This window comes from Dermacentor variabilis, unplaced genomic scaffold (genome assembly GCF_050947875.1).
Source record: "Dermacentor variabilis isolate Ectoservices unplaced genomic scaffold, ASM5094787v1 scaffold_12, whole genome shotgun sequence".
Lineage (NCBI taxonomy): Eukaryota > Metazoa > Arthropoda > Arachnida > Ixodida > Ixodidae > Dermacentor > Dermacentor variabilis.
Window position 1 is genome coordinate 25,156,024 of NW_027460280.1, and position 15,376 is coordinate 25,171,399.

A 15,376-nucleotide genomic window follows, 5' to 3' on the forward strand; every position below is an offset into this window, starting at 1 on the left:
AATCGCTATGAAGTTATTTGGGATGTCGACTTTAATATTGACCTACTTGCATTAGCCCCCTTGTGTCGTGGCTTTAAGCTCTTGTTACATTCTTACGGTTTTTCAAATGTTATCTCGGTGCCGACAAGAGTGACCGGCCACACAGCCACCTGTATTGATTTATTTATTACCAATTTCCCTGAGTGCAATACAAAAGCTGGTGTCTGTTCTTCTGTTTTGAGTAATCACATGCCAATTGTTTTCAGTGTAAACCGTAAAATTAAAAGATCTTCCCCATGTGAATTTTACACCCGGCTAGTTACACCGTTGCGAACGCAGAAATTTCGTGATGAACTGCGACACATTGACTAGAGATCAATTCTTCCGTCAAAATTTGCTAACTTCGCATATGAAACTTTCTTGGGCATTTTTGTGTGCTCTAGTACCGACATTTTCCAACTCGCACTAAAACAAAGCGCTCCTCAAAGGTAAGAAAACCATGGATCACGGCAGAATTATTCCAAGAAATAAAAGAAAAAAAATAGGCTATATAACAAGTTTATCGTGTCCCGTGACATTACAGATCTAGACACGTTTAAAAGATACCGTGATAAACTTAATAAGCAGCCAAGCCTTGATAAGATTCGCTATAATAATGAATATTTCGAGTCATGTTAGAGCGATAGCAGGAAAGTATGGAGGAAGGTAAATTCACTACTCGGTCGTTCAACTGATGCCCTATTCCCTGTTATTATTAAGAGAGACGGGGTTGATATTAGCGATGAAATGTTACCTGACGTTTTCAATTATTATTTCACCAAGATTAGTACGTTGCCCACAAATAGCAGTGCTTGCCGTAGTATTAAAGTCGTGCCTCATGACACTGTTTTTCACCAGACGACTGATGAAGGCGAGCTTATCTGTAATTTTTCACATTTAAAAGACAGTAGCACATGCGATATAGATAACTTGCAAATGAAACCTGTTAAATATGTTCTCGATGTAATTGCCTCAGTGTTTTGATTTATTTATTTATTTATTTATTTATTTATTTACTTATTTATTCATTTATTCATTTATTCGTTTATTTATTACAAATGCCTACACCGCCCGAGTTGGGCATTATTGTAGGGGGATTAATTACAAACATAAAGGTCAAATATTGAACTTCGCGAAAAACGGCATCATATCGGCTATAGTATTAAAAATACCATCATCATAATTAGTAGAGAAAGACAACACATCGAATACTAACAACATCCGATTTTAAAATTTGTTACACAATGCATAAAACGGCACACTGGAAATATTGTCTAAAACAGAGTCATGTAATGTTCTCTATGGCAGATGAAAAATTGGCTGCAGACACTACCTCATCCGAGAGCAAATTCCATTCTGCAATTGTTCGCGGAAATGATAAAAACTTACATTATTACGACTTTGGTAGGCCCTAATTTTCTTGCAGTTGTCGCGTCTCTTAGACTGATAATGACGTGGTTTTAAATATATGTTCTTATCGATTCCTGTGTTACCGCTGTTAATGTTGTGTTAAAGCTTTAACCTGATTATTTTTCTGCGTGTGAACAGCAACTTCCACCCTAGATTTCCACTGATCTGCGAAGCTCTAATATTGTAGTCATAGGTGCCCGTGAAGAATCTTGCAGCCCTTTTCTGAACACGCTCTAACTTATCTTAAAGAACTTTTCTGAAGGGGTCCCATGCTGCGCAAGCGTATTCTAACACCGGCCTAATACTTGTAAGATACAAAGCTTCCTTCAAAGGTTTGGGCGCATACTTGAAGTTCCTCTGGAAAAGGTGCAAAAAAACTTGGAGTACGCTTAAGATTCGCCTTCAAGAGTGGAACGCGATTGCGTTACCGCACCCCGTTCGCACCACCCACTCATTCGCTCGGCATGATCTTGAGTCACACAAAGACGAAACGTGCGCCTGAGCAAGCGGAACGAACCAAAAAACTCGGTGTCTCGGAGGGAGAAACGATCTACGCAAGCCAAACGTCGTGATCGGCACGGACAGCCGGGCCGGGACGCGCCATGAAGGCGGACGCGATCATGGGGCTGACGCTTCGATGGTATCATCCTCTATCTCGCTTAGGAGCACCACGCAGACGCATGACTCCTCGCCAGCAGCACGGCACACATCGCAGGGGACGCTTTCCCACCAGACGCGCTACGGCGCAGCGATCACGCCAGAGGCGTCCCGCATCGGACACTGCACCTAGGAATCGCGCTGTGAGCGGAAAGAGGAGCCGCGTCGCCTAAACACGAGGGTTCGAGTTACGCACGCTGGAAGTTGGAAGGGGAGAGAGCGAGACAACTTATTAAGCGCAAGGGTATTGGAGCATCCTCGCACCGATCCCCGCACGGCCCCAATGCGCTCAAACGAGCCGAAGGCGAGAAGTAGGCAACTGGCGCGCCACCTGTCAGGGCAGCGCCGTACATTGCGAGGAGGGGGTCTTCTGTGTTTGCCCCAAGATGGATCTGCGTGTGCGCCAAGCGCAGAGGAAATGTAGCGGAAACGTACTTCGCTACGCGTTTAACTGCGACTTCTGTAATTTACATGCTAGGTCTAAAAATTAATCTGCAGAAAACTAAAGTTATGTTTAGCAGTCTCGGAAGAGAACAGCAGTTTACGATAGGTAGCAAGGCACTGGAAGCGGTAAGGGAATACATCAACTTAGGGCAGGTAGTGACGGCGGATCCGGATCATGAGACTGAAATAATCAGAAGAATAAGAATGGGCTGGGGTGCATTTGGCAGGCATTCTCAGATCATAAACAGCAGGTTGCCATTATCCCTCAAAAGGAAAGTGTATCACAGCTGTGTCTTACGAGTACGCACCTACGGGGCAGAAACCTGGAGGCTTACGAAAAGGGTTCCACTTAAATTGAGGTCGACTCAACGAGCTATGGAGAGAAGAATGATGGGTGTAACGTTAAGAGATAAGAAAAGAGCAGATTGGGTGAGAGAAGGAACGCGAGCTAATCACATCCTAGTTGAAATCAAGAAAAAGAAATGAGCATGGGCAGGACATGTAATGAGGAGGGAAGATAACCGATGGTCATTAAAGGTTATGGACTGGATTCCAAGGGAAGGGAAACGCAGCAGGCGGCGGCAGAAAGTTAGGTGGGCGGATGAGATCAAGAAGTTTGCAGGGACAACATGGCCACAATTAGTACATGAGCTTGGAGAAGTATAGGAAAGGCCTTTGCCCTGCAGTGGGCGTAACCAGGTTGATGATGAATTACCGATATATACCGCAGTATAACTTTCTACGGCGCGTTTCTAAGGCAATACCGCATTCACTAGAGGCGCTTTTGTCATGCTTCGATCCATCGAACTCATGGCTGAGTGGCATTCTGCTTCCGGCCACGGTCGTGAAAGGACGCAGGATGGCTGGCTCTTCGCGAGCTGTGATAACGGCCGATTCTGGCCGCGGAACATCGTTTTTGGACGGCCTGAAAGATTACAGGATTGTACTGCCGCCGCTGCCAACCGGAGAAGGACTGAAAACAATGGTTGTTCTTCACTGCGACACCGCTGGAAGGGCTTACAGGATAGAAGATTTCCGCCAGCCGATGAAAGAAGCCGGCGTCATTGAACAGGTGGGCGGTATCGGAGCGTACCAGATGTCGCACGTCTGGTTAGTCAACTTCCGTAGTGAAGAAGCCAAGAAAAAGTTGCTCGACATCGGGCATATTGTTGTTAAAGGGAAGACTTGCGTTGTCTTTGACCCTGAAAGGCAGGAAGTGCGGCTGAAGGTGCATTGGTGTGCCTTCAACGTCAGCAACGAAACTCTGAGGCGGGCGTTCGCCGAGTACGGCGAAGTGAAAGAAGTTTCGAGCGATAGATGGAAGACCGGCGGGTTTGAAAACGCCGACTCGACTACTCGTGTTGTGCGGCTGGTTCTTCGAGAAGGTGCAAGCCTCGAGCGCATACCCCATCAGCTGCGTATCGGGAACGGTACAGTATTAGTCGTCGTGCCCGGGCGTGCGCCGATATGTCTCCGCTGCCGCAACACAGGCCACATTAGGCGGGACTGCAAGGTGCCCAAGTGCAGCGAGTGCCACGCCTTCGGGCATGAAGAGGCTGAATGCACGAAGTCATACGCCCGCGCCGCGACTCGAGGAACATTCGGCGATAATAGTGAGCTGCACATGGACGAGGATGAAGCTGAGCAAGCAGCCTCCAACCCAGTGGTCGAGAGCCCAACGGCCGCAGCGCTGAGCGATGAAACGGAAGGCGCCATGCCAGGGACTCGTGAGTCAGCGCCCAGCACCCCCAAGTCGGCAACCACGAGCATGGATACCAATTCACCGCAAGATATTCCACGCCCTTCTGAAAAAAGCAACGAGGAACCCATGGAGTCTGACCCTGCGGCTGCGAAACGGCGCCACGACGATGTCAGTGCAATGAGCCAGGAGCAACGACTGCGTCTCCTAGAACGCCAGTGGGGCGTAGGCGAAGGGAAAAAGCAGCGTGTCACCAGCGGGCAACGATCGTCGTCGCTTCCTCGCGACGACAACCCGAAGACCTAATAATGGAGGGACGGCACTACACGGCGCGGCGTTGTGCGCATGAAGGTAAGCGCCGTACTGGCGGCCTGGTCTTGCTTAACGATGGCGGCATTTGAAAGACACCTCGTAGTAGCCACGCTTAATGTCAGGGGTCTTTCATCCAGGAGGAGGCAAAATCAGCTGCTGAGACTCGTGACTGAGCAGGAATTGGATATTGTAGCGATACAAGAGACCAAAATCGAGAGTCAAGACCAGACCGACAGAATGGTGCTCTCGTTCAGTAGTCGGTATGATGTTTGCGTGTCTCATGCCGTGGGTACCTCGGCAGGTTGCATGCTGTTGATTCGCCAGTCTCTGGGAGCGATTGTGGAAAGAGTTGAGACTTGCGTTTTCGGTCGATGGATTGTCTGTGACATCACACTTGCTGGTTTGGAATTGCGTATTATCTGTATTTACGCGCACACTAACACGGAAGAGAGGCGAAACCTTTTTGAGACAGTCGGCAACCATTGTGACACAGACCGTCTGCTTGTCTTACTTGGCGATTTCAACTGCGTAAGCATGGCACGCGACAAAACCAGTGCGACGCCCTACCGAGATGCGAGTACTGCCTGTTTAAGTGACATAATTGATCGCTGTCATCTAGAGGATGTTGGTGATTGTCTCGGATGTGGTTCTGGCGTTCGGTTTACCCATTTCCAAGGAACGAGTCACGCGCGTCTGGATCGGGCGTACGTATCTGTTGAACTGATACCGTACTGCGGCGAATACAGCGTACAACCAGTGCCGTTCAGTGACCATTGTCTTGTTGTCTTCCATGTAGGTAAAAGAAAAGGAACGAAAAGCAAATTTGTGTGGGAAAACTGGAAACTTAATGAGAAGCTTCTAAACGATGATATCTTCGTGGATCGCGTTACGTCGGCGATACACGAACTGCCAATGGCGGACAACGAACTTCTGGGAGCGAAGTGGGAAAGATTTAAGCAGGCAATGAAAATGATGGCAATTGAACGATCGTGCGCTATAAAGCAAAAGCAAAGGCTGCAGGAAAACACGCTGAGAGATGACCTAAAGTTTTTGATAATGCAAGAAGGAAAGCAGCCAGGCACTTGCACCGAAGAAATGCGCACCGTCAAGCAGAAACTAGAGGCAATAGATACGGAGCGATATCGAGGAGCGATCGTGAGGGCGAGGGCACAGCGGCTGATAGCGGGCGAAATGCCCACAAAACGTGCTTTCGGCTTGGAAAAAAGGCACGCCCGCAAGAATGACATACCAAAAATAGAGTGGAACGGTGTAATCTTCGTAGACAAAGGAAATATAGAAAGGGCCTTTTATGAATACTACAGCGGGCTCTTTGGTTACACCAAAGTAAGAACCGAAGACTTCAAGACCCGCTTCCTCTCTTTAATGCCGCGGCTTAGTGATGATACGAAAGAGCGGCTAGAACTGCCCATTTCAACAGAAGAAGTGCGGAAAGCCATAGAAGACCTCAACCCGGGAAAGTCCCCAGGACCAGACGGGCTAGTAGCACCGCTTTATAAGGCATTCAAAGATGATTTAGCACCGGTTTTGGCTACACTGTTTAATGAGGCTTATGACAAGGATATGCTTCCTCCTTCATTTTTAACATCCCATACAATTTTAATACCAAAAAGCGAAGATGAAGCTAGACTGCGACAGGTTACCGCTTACCGACCCATATCCCTGACTAATGTAGACTACAAGATCTTCATGAAAATTCTGGCTAAAAGACTCCAAGCCGTGATGCAAGAATTAGTGGGACCACATCAGACCTGTGGTATCAAAGGTCGCACCATATATACCAACATACACACAGCCCGGTCCGTGCTCGAGTGTTGCGACGCTTTGCATGAAAGCATCGCAATGCTCCAGCTCGATCTAGAGAAAGCCTTCGACAGGGTGCCGCATGACCTCTTGTTCTCTGTTTTAGAGCACGTTAATGTCGGATCAGTCATCTGCCAAGGCGTAGCCATGGCGTACAGAGGATGCACGACGCGGTTGTTAGTAAATAAGGGGGTGGGAGCGCGCATCCAAGTGCAACGCTCTGTGCGTCAGGGTTGCCCCCTGTCACCATTGCTTTTTTGTTTGTATATTGAACCTTTTTGTTTGAGCGTTATTGAAAGCAACAGCGTTCATGGTTTTCGTTTGCATGCGGCGGAGGTCCGCATTCTCGCGTATGCTGATGACATTGCCGTATTCTGTGCTGACTACGAAAGCGTTCGTGTTGTGGTTCAAATTGTGAAAGACTTTTGTTCTGTGAGCGGGAGTGCTGTGAACTGGGCTAAGTGTTTGGGGTTCTGGCACGGCGACTGGCCCTTAACCCCAACGAATTTCGCAAACATGACTTGGACAGCAACCCCAGTAAAATATTTAGGAGTGCCGCTGGAGAATTATCGCGACAGTGAGCCATATTGGAAATGCCAAGTTGCTGAAATGCGTGAGAAGGCCGACAGGCTCAAAGGCTTCAGCTGGTCTATTTTCGCGCGTGCCACAATTTGTAACCTTTTTTTTTGTAACCAAGCTGTGGTATGTCTTGCAAGCAATTCATTGTTCTCGCGTCAATGTGCAGAAGCTGCACCGTGTATTTGCGGTTTTTGTGTGGGGAAGCACTTGGGAGCGGACACGACGCACCAATCTGTTTCACCGCGTCCGCTCTGGAGGACTAGGTTTGGCCCATCTATATCTGCGCCAGTTGGTTAACCGATTTATGTTTTTTCGTGACACGAATGACCCCTTTTTGCGAACTGTGTGTCAGGTTAGGTTGGGCAGGGTTTTGCCAAATTTCGTTGTTAGTTCGGTGAGTATGCAAGGGAGCATTTTTGGCTTCCTTAAAGAGGTGTACATGGCATGTCGCGTCTTGCAAGTGCGATTTTCGTTTGAATATTTGTCAGTGGTGTCGCGAAAGAAACTTTATAAGGACCTGTGTGAGGTCTTTCTTCCGGTACCGTTGTACAGGTCGTTGTACTGTGCAGGTCCATGGCAGTCAGTTCTAAAACGTGTGAAAAGAATGACTGTACCAGGCGGAGTTAAAAGTTTCTTCTTTAAGCTCCATACGAACACTCTTGAAGTCAAGACGTATTTGGAAGCGAAGGGTTTCTTTGTGCCTTGGGGAAATCATTGTTTCATATGCCGGAAGCCGGAAACTATCGAACACGTTTTCTTAGATTGTTGGGAAGCCCTTTTCTTTTGGGACATTCTCCAACGCACGATTAAAAAAGACTTACCGGTGGATGCTTTCGGAATTAGATTTCTGCCCGTCGAGAGTGAAGACGGGGTTCCTTTTGACATGATTATGATATTGGGCCTGTACAGTATTTGGCGATCCAGGATGGCGGTCAGCCACGCAGACATTGATGCCAGGCCGATAAGACAGTATTTTTGTGAATCTGTTAGCAGAGCTATTGAAGGATACAAGATACAAGACCCAGTGCCTGAGTGGCTTCCAAGAATGGAAGCTTTGCTACACATGCGTGAATTTTAATCTCATCACGTAACCCCAAGTGAGGGTGACGTATTTTTAGCATACGTGTTGTGTTCTTCGCGCGAACTGACTTTGTAAACTGACGTGTTGAAGTCGGCAATAAAGAAAAAAAACTCATGGCTGAGTGGTAGCGTCTCCGTCTCACACTCCAGAGACCCTGGTTCGATTCCCACCGAGCCCATCTTGCACGTTGTTCTTATTTATGAATTGCCTTCCGTCATTTTTCGCTCACGACCAACGCCGACGACGCCGGTTTTCTGCGACACGAGCTCCTTAACGCTGTCGCGTTAAAAGGCGGCATGCTTTACCGCTTGTTATGTCAATGGGGGATGTCCAGTTTAAGGCTGCTGTTAAAGTGACGCCCAGGTATTTATTTGACTTCGTCAACGCATTGCACTAAAACATTATTTAGAGAGCATTAACTAGACACCTTTTTATTCGCAAATTTAACAACATAACACTTTGCTACGTTCAAATCCATTTTCCATTTAGCACCACCAGGAACAAATTTTTTCGAGATCAAACTGCAACACACTCGTATGTTCGGCATGACACAGGACGGTACACAACGCAATCATCCGCATACAGTCTGATATTTGAAACACAGCCTTCACTTAAATCATTGATAAATATGAGGAACAGCAACGGCCTAAGCACCAACCCTTGAGGCACACCTGATAAAACATTAACCGTTCTCAACGTCGCACCGTTCAGAACCACTTTTTGCTGCCGTTTATACAAATCATCTTTAAGCCAACGGTAAAGTGAATCGGGGAGGCCAAGAAATGACAGTTTGTCCAAAAGTAATTCATGCGGGACCACATCAAACGCCTTTCGAAAATCATAAAAATAGCATCTATCTGTGTACTATTCTGAAAGCCGACTGCAATGTCATGTATGAATGCAGTAAGTTGAGTGGTGCAGGATAATCCCATGCGAAATCCATGCTGGGTCGGGATGAAAAAATCATGGTCATGGAGATGCTTAATAAGACAAGAGTCAATAACATGTTCTAGTGTTTTACAACAAACAGATGCCAAAGACACCGGTCTGTTATTGCTTGCCAAATCACGACAACCACTTTTAAATATAGGAGGTACATTGGCCATTTTCCAGTCACTAGGTAATCTTTGAGAATTTATTCACTTGGTAAATAATTCAACCAAGATAGGAGCAATACTGTGGGAACAACGCTTCAAGACGTGATTTGATATACCATCCGGACCATGAGCAGAATGACGATTAATGTTGCGCAACAGAGCCCTAATTCCAGCCTCATTTAAAACGATGTCACGCATTTGAGGTAATTGATCGTGTAATTAAGGTATCTGACTATGACGACATGCTGTGAAGACGGAGTGAAAATATTCGTTAAAGCGATCAGCTTTTTTTTGTCATCAGTTAACATATCACTTTCATGCCAGAGAGCCGGAACGCCAACACTGTTTCTTCTGTGTTGTCGCATATTTATAACCTATCACTCGCTAGTGGTGTCTTTCCACGTTAAATGCAAACTGCAAAAGTCTTAGCTTTATTCAAGAAAGGTGATAAAACAGCCATGTCCAACTACGGGCCAATATCTATACTCCCTATCTTTTCGAAAGCTTTAGAAAAAATAATTTTTATCCGTGTGTCTAATTTCCTTGAAACTAAAAACCTCCTCACTGACTCGCAATATGCCTTTCACAAACACAGATCGACTCAGCTTGCACTTCTACAGCAGAAAGAATACATTTTCCAAAATTTTGAGGAGCAACAGCTCACTTTAGGGGTATTTATTGACTTTAGTAAGGCATTCGACTCCATTAGTCATGCACTATTATTAAACGAACTTACCTACTACGGTATCCGCGGTGTCGCCTTAAAATTATTTCAGCCGTACTTACAGCACAGATGTCAAAATGTGTTCATTAACAACAAATCGTCCAAAATTTCTTGTGTTACGGCAGGTGTTCCCAAGGGCAGTATCCTTGGGCCCCTTCTGTTCAATCTTTATGTCAATGATCTCGTTAATATTGATCCCGATGCCAAACTCATAATCTATGCCGACGACACTACTGTCCTGTTTTCGTCCAATAATGCTCCGGAGCTAGTGTCAGTGGCTAACTCTTGTTTGGCAAAAATATATTTATGGTCTCTAGAAAATGGTCTCAAGGTTAATGCTGATAAAACAAAGGCAGTTTTATTTTAAGCGAAGAATAAGAATACCTGTCTTTGTAGGGACGTGGTTTTAGGGCCTTATAAAATTGAACTCGTCCCTCCTGTGAAAACACTCGGGGTCTTTTTTGATGAAAATATGAGCTGGAGCGATCACATTAATTTTTATTGCAGACAAACTCTCCCAAATTACTGGACTCGTTTTCTCCATTTGCTACATGCCTCGGAAGATTAAAATGTTAAATTATAACGCTTTGTTTGCGAGCCACCTTCATTATTGCTGCCTTATTTAGGGCACGACATCTGTTACAAATATTAACCGTTTGCTTGTAATTCAAAAGAAAATTGTTCGCGTAATCAGTGATATGCCCTTTGACCCTGTTATCTGAGCCCCTATTTAAAAACATTTCGGGTAAATAAAGTCAGTGATATGTTTAACTACCGCCTTGCTCTAGGATACCTAAAAGGAACCAAACAGAACTTAAGCCTTGTTTCGTCTCTGGCTAGATTAGAACACAACATCCCATAACACCAGGTCCCCGGAATGCTAGCATGTGCCGCATGTGCCTTCAACCTATGGTAACCAAATAACTTGTCACACTCTCCCCACTCTGCCGAATAATCTCAGATCTGCATGCATCGATGTACCTAATTGTTCTGGCAGAGAGTTGTATAATTTCTATTGCCCCAAGAACTGGGGTTTTTTAAGAGTTCTGTGTATCTATACATCTATATTGTTTGTTTTTCCCGAGCTGTTTGATGCGCGGAGCAAATTTGTTTAAGCGAGATCTATGTACTGTATGCCCTTACTGTCTCTTTCCTTTCTCCCTTTTTGTTGTTCCTGTTTCCTTTCTTTTTTTCTCTTTTTTTTCTCGCCCCTTGCTGTCTGCTGCCTTTTGGACCTTCTGGTTATTAGGACCAGTCAAGTTGCTTTTTTCCGCTACTTTTTTTCCTAATTCCCTGGCACTTCGTACCACTTGCTTTTACGAATAAAGGTATTAATATTACAGCGTAGAACTACGCGAACAACCGCAGCAGTTGCGGGTGGAAGCGCTCCAACGACGTGCTCGAACATGATCAACTGAGGCGGTGGCGAAGGAACAAGGATTCGGGCGCAATGAACTAAAGTACCGAATCCAACAACTAGAACTCCGGGAGCTTGAGAGCGGAGACCTCGGGATCGTGGGGTAGTGGCACAGATGGCAGTACTTGATCGGGAAAATCTGAGGCCATGGCTGACTGAATAGAAGGCGGAAGGAATAGAAGGACCAGCATTGCGGCTGAGGCACCCGGAGCTGAGAGCGATGACGCGAAGACCTGAGTCACCAATTTGTATGTGCAGAAAAACTAGACAGACGCTGGTGCCTGATGTCCACAAATTATAGTTTAGCTGAGCCCGCTAAATCAGGCGGAAGCCTGATTGCCGATGCTACTGCTCCCGCATTATCAGCGTGCTGGGCGTGTCGTCGTCTTCTTTCGTGACTGGACCATTGTGGAACGTAGTAGTTGGTGCGCTACAACGTGATGGATCGAAGTGAAAAGACCTTGCGCTATCTAGGTGTTGTTAGATCAGCTTCGCTAGCGCTGGCATCGTTGCTCTCCGTCGCAGCCGAGCGCACGCGCAGCAGTTCTCTCCTGCTCCGAAATAGTAGGCCACGCGTCATACGTACTCCTGAGGAGCACACCTTTCAATCAGCAACGAACGAGCTCGTCTACACAGTGTCGATGCTGCAGCCCGGGCACAAGGACAGGCTCGGCCGAGCGCCAGCAGCAACTGCGTACCCGGGATCCGGCAGCCTACAAAGTCGTCGTTTAATGAACCGTCAGTATTCACCCGGTGATAAAAACCGAGGCCACACGTTTCAGCTTCGCTAGTTAACCATCTGTACGGAATGCTTGGGCGGTGATTTTTTATACATTAATTTCTTTATAGCGATTACCGGGGAGCCGTTAGAACGCAGACAAGAGCTTCGTACCGCGCGAACAAGGAACGCGCAAATAACACAGGCTTCCGTGAGCGAGGGTGACATGGTGTCGGGGCGGTGCCCCCTCCCCTCGCGTAACACCTGGCGCGCTCGCGAGGCAGCAGCTGTACCCTTTCACCCGATCTGCGCCGTCGAGAACTGCACTTGACATAGCGTATCAGCCAGTGGGAATTTATCTGCCATTTTTGGCTTTTCCAGACGACAGGCACTGGCTTTTTCGCTCAATTGGCCATTTCATGCTTTCGCATCAAAAATCTTTCAGCAGATTTACAGTTCTGAAGCTCGATGGGGATTAGTTAACGAAACATCCATCGATTTGCAATCTGCGCCTGACTACTACTCATCACTTTGTCGCTTTTCAATTGTACATGGCGATATAGAATGGGCTGATGATCTCTTGCATGGCACTCGATTTCTAGCTGCAATGTCAGATGTGCAGAGGGTGACCTGTAAGCTTGCTACATACGAAAGTTAGCGAAAGAATATCGGCGGCCCGTTGTTAGATACGTAAACACCGGCCGCAGCGATCAATTATACATTTCAATAGTATTGCAAGGGCGTCGCGGGGAATTTATCACCAGAGAATGTGATGGGCTTTCGCCACATACAATTGTTCGTACGGAGATTCTGTTGGATAGTTGTTCAAGGAGCTGCAATTAACACTTTCTTGTAAGACTGCATGTAGACAGTTAGAAAATAGAACGAGTGGATTCCGAACTGTACATTATAGGCCACGTGTTCAAGAACTTCAGTGGTCGAAGATCTTATGGGGTAATATTCTTGCGAACACATAGCATTGCGCGAATTACCGTTTTTTGGGCAAGAGTAGCTACTCACAACTGAATTAAAGAGCTGAAATTTAGTACCAGTGCAATATTATGAAAGCCATCCTTACACCTTCCCAACCTTCTCTTACGCAGAAAAAAAGTCCCGATTATCGTTATTTTATAAAAATATTTCATAATGCAGGACTGAGAAATAAAATAATTAGGGAGCCATCGTATGTTTCGCCACGTACAGACACAGCAAGAAAGTAGAAGTTCCTTTTTCTAATACTAGTTTTTGACTCTTTTATCCCGAAGACAGCGACTGATTGGAACCACTTGCCCACCTCCATCGTCAACGCTATAATCTTTCGTTATATAAAGCTGCTATCGATGAGTGTTGTACGGTGTAACTACTTCATCTGTAACCGTACATGGCATCTTTCATCACCATTTCTTTCTGTAACGCCTTCGAGCATTGAAGCTATCGGAATGAACACTCAGCTATAGCTAAAACCGGAAATTTCTGTTCATACGAAAATCTACAAACTTCTCCTAGTTTTCTTTTGAGACCATTAGTATTTCATTGAAATATCCCGACTGTTTCAAAGCCACTATTCTCAGTTTCCTGAAGCGGCGGCTTGAATACTTGTCTTCAGCATAACCGACTGCCATTGTTAGCAGAGCTCGAACTTCTGGTAATGATTACAATTCGGGTGGAAGGTAAATGATGGCTTTCAATGCCTCAAAGAGCATCGGTTCCAGCAAATGTCCGAGGTAATCACTAGCAGTGTCAGCTTGAACAATACTTCCTTGTGCTAACCCCGACGAAAGTAAGGCGCCTTCTTGGGGCTGCCACGGGAGGTCGTTTCGGAACAGTTGAAGCTTTAGCAGGATGGTGACAAGGTTATTTAGACACTAAATTTTTTAAAAGATCTGCGCAGCTGGGCTCACACTCGCAGGGTTAGACGACTCATTCTGTCTTAGACGAAGAGCGGTGTCTTTGTTTTTGTGTAGGGTCCACGGTATGTCTGAATTTTGTGCGGATCCACGTCGATATCTGGCGCCATTATGCTGACCGTCTCTGTTCAGTTAAGCTGCCGCTTTCTTCTGGCACTTTACAAATGATGATGGGCATGGTACATCACACTTAGCATAGCATGGGTGACGTCAGGAAGTACATTCCTGATGGCTACGAGGCCCTGCACCAATGCTACAGCGCAGTGGTGTTAGAAGATACTTTGCAACGTGTCCATGTCGTTGACCTAAAAAGCACAGCACTACCTTCCAAAGAACTCTGATACCGGATGACTGGTGAAGCCCAACATAACCCGTGAAGGCATTGGTTGGTCAGTTCGGAGTGTGAGATGACACTCCCGTAGAAGCGTGGGCCTAACTCCCCATTCTGCATTTGGCACCACAAACACACAGAGGCACACAAACGCACGCACACGCAATACGCGCGCGCGCACACACACGACAGTCGTGACGTGATGTGAAATGTTACCTTGCCTGTTTCGCTTGTGTATGTTGTTCTTGCTCTGTTCGACGCTTTATGCGAGTCCTCGGCACTGAGTGCGCGCTTCGGCACCATTCTGGTTTTTGCGTTGTAGCTCAGAAAACTGCCTCCTGTCTCTATATAAATATATATATTCCCTCGCTAACATTCTCCCTACCTCCTCCCTCTACTGTCGTTGCTGTTGCGGGTGAGCATGGCGGCAAGCGCGGCAGCTCCGGCACTACATTTGCGGGCGGTCACGCCTAGTTACGGCGTCCAAAGGACATTGCGCACATGCGACGCGGCGTAAATGTTGACACGAGCTTCTACGGTCATATTTCCTTTGTGCCACACTAGTGTCATTTACTAACGCGATAGGGTTAGGGCCCCACATCGCAGAATATCCGGTGTCGACGCCGTGGGCGTCACTCGGCAAATAATCATTTTGAACCACAACCGCGCAGCCCCTCCCATGTGGCGCATACCTTGTCTTACATTCTTTAGAAAGTTATTCCTCGGGAGAGAGAGAGAGAAAAACATTTATTGAATCATAAAATGGAATTCTCGCGGATCGAGGTCTTCTCTTCTTCACGCTGTCTTCTCGTCGAAGGGAAGCCTCTTCAGCACGGGTGGTCCCTCAGTCCAGGGCTCCACTGAGTTTGGCCGCGTCCCTAGCGTGCTCCACCGTCCTTCTTTGGACGGCGAGCTCGCAGCTGACGAGCCGGCTCTCCCAATGCTCCGCACTCGGGGGTTTATGATCGCGGAATGCGTCGTTTCGTTCGCACTCCCAAGTTACGTGATAGAGTGTGGGTGTAGCCCCGCACCAGGAGCAGGTGTCCCTATACTGCGTTGGGAACATCTTGTTGAATATGAAAAGGTTGGGGAAGGTGTTTGTCTGGAGCCTACGCCAGCCCGTTGCTTCCTCCTTCGTCAGCGCTTTATGGGGCGGTGGGT

General features: G+C 46.8%; 1 protein-coding gene across 1 annotated transcript; it reads left to right on the top strand.

The window, feature by feature from the left end:
• Nucleotides 1–3,353: 3,353 nt before the first annotated feature.
• On the top strand, nt 3,354–5,904 carry LOC142566369 (uncharacterized). Its single transcript, XM_075677316.1, has one exon. The coding sequence runs from the start codon at nt 3,389–3,391 to the stop codon at nt 4,532–4,534; it is 1,146 nt and encodes a 381-aa protein (XP_075533431.1). The 5' UTR covers nt 3,354–3,388; the 3' UTR covers nt 4,535–5,904.
• The last annotated feature ends 9,472 nt before the right edge of the window (nt 5,905–15,376 follow it).

Coding starts and splice junctions, on each gene's coding strand:
- LOC142566369 (XM_075677316.1), top strand. CDS start 3,389: ATGGCTGGCTCTTCGCGAGCTGTGATAACGGCCGATTCTGGCCGCGGA.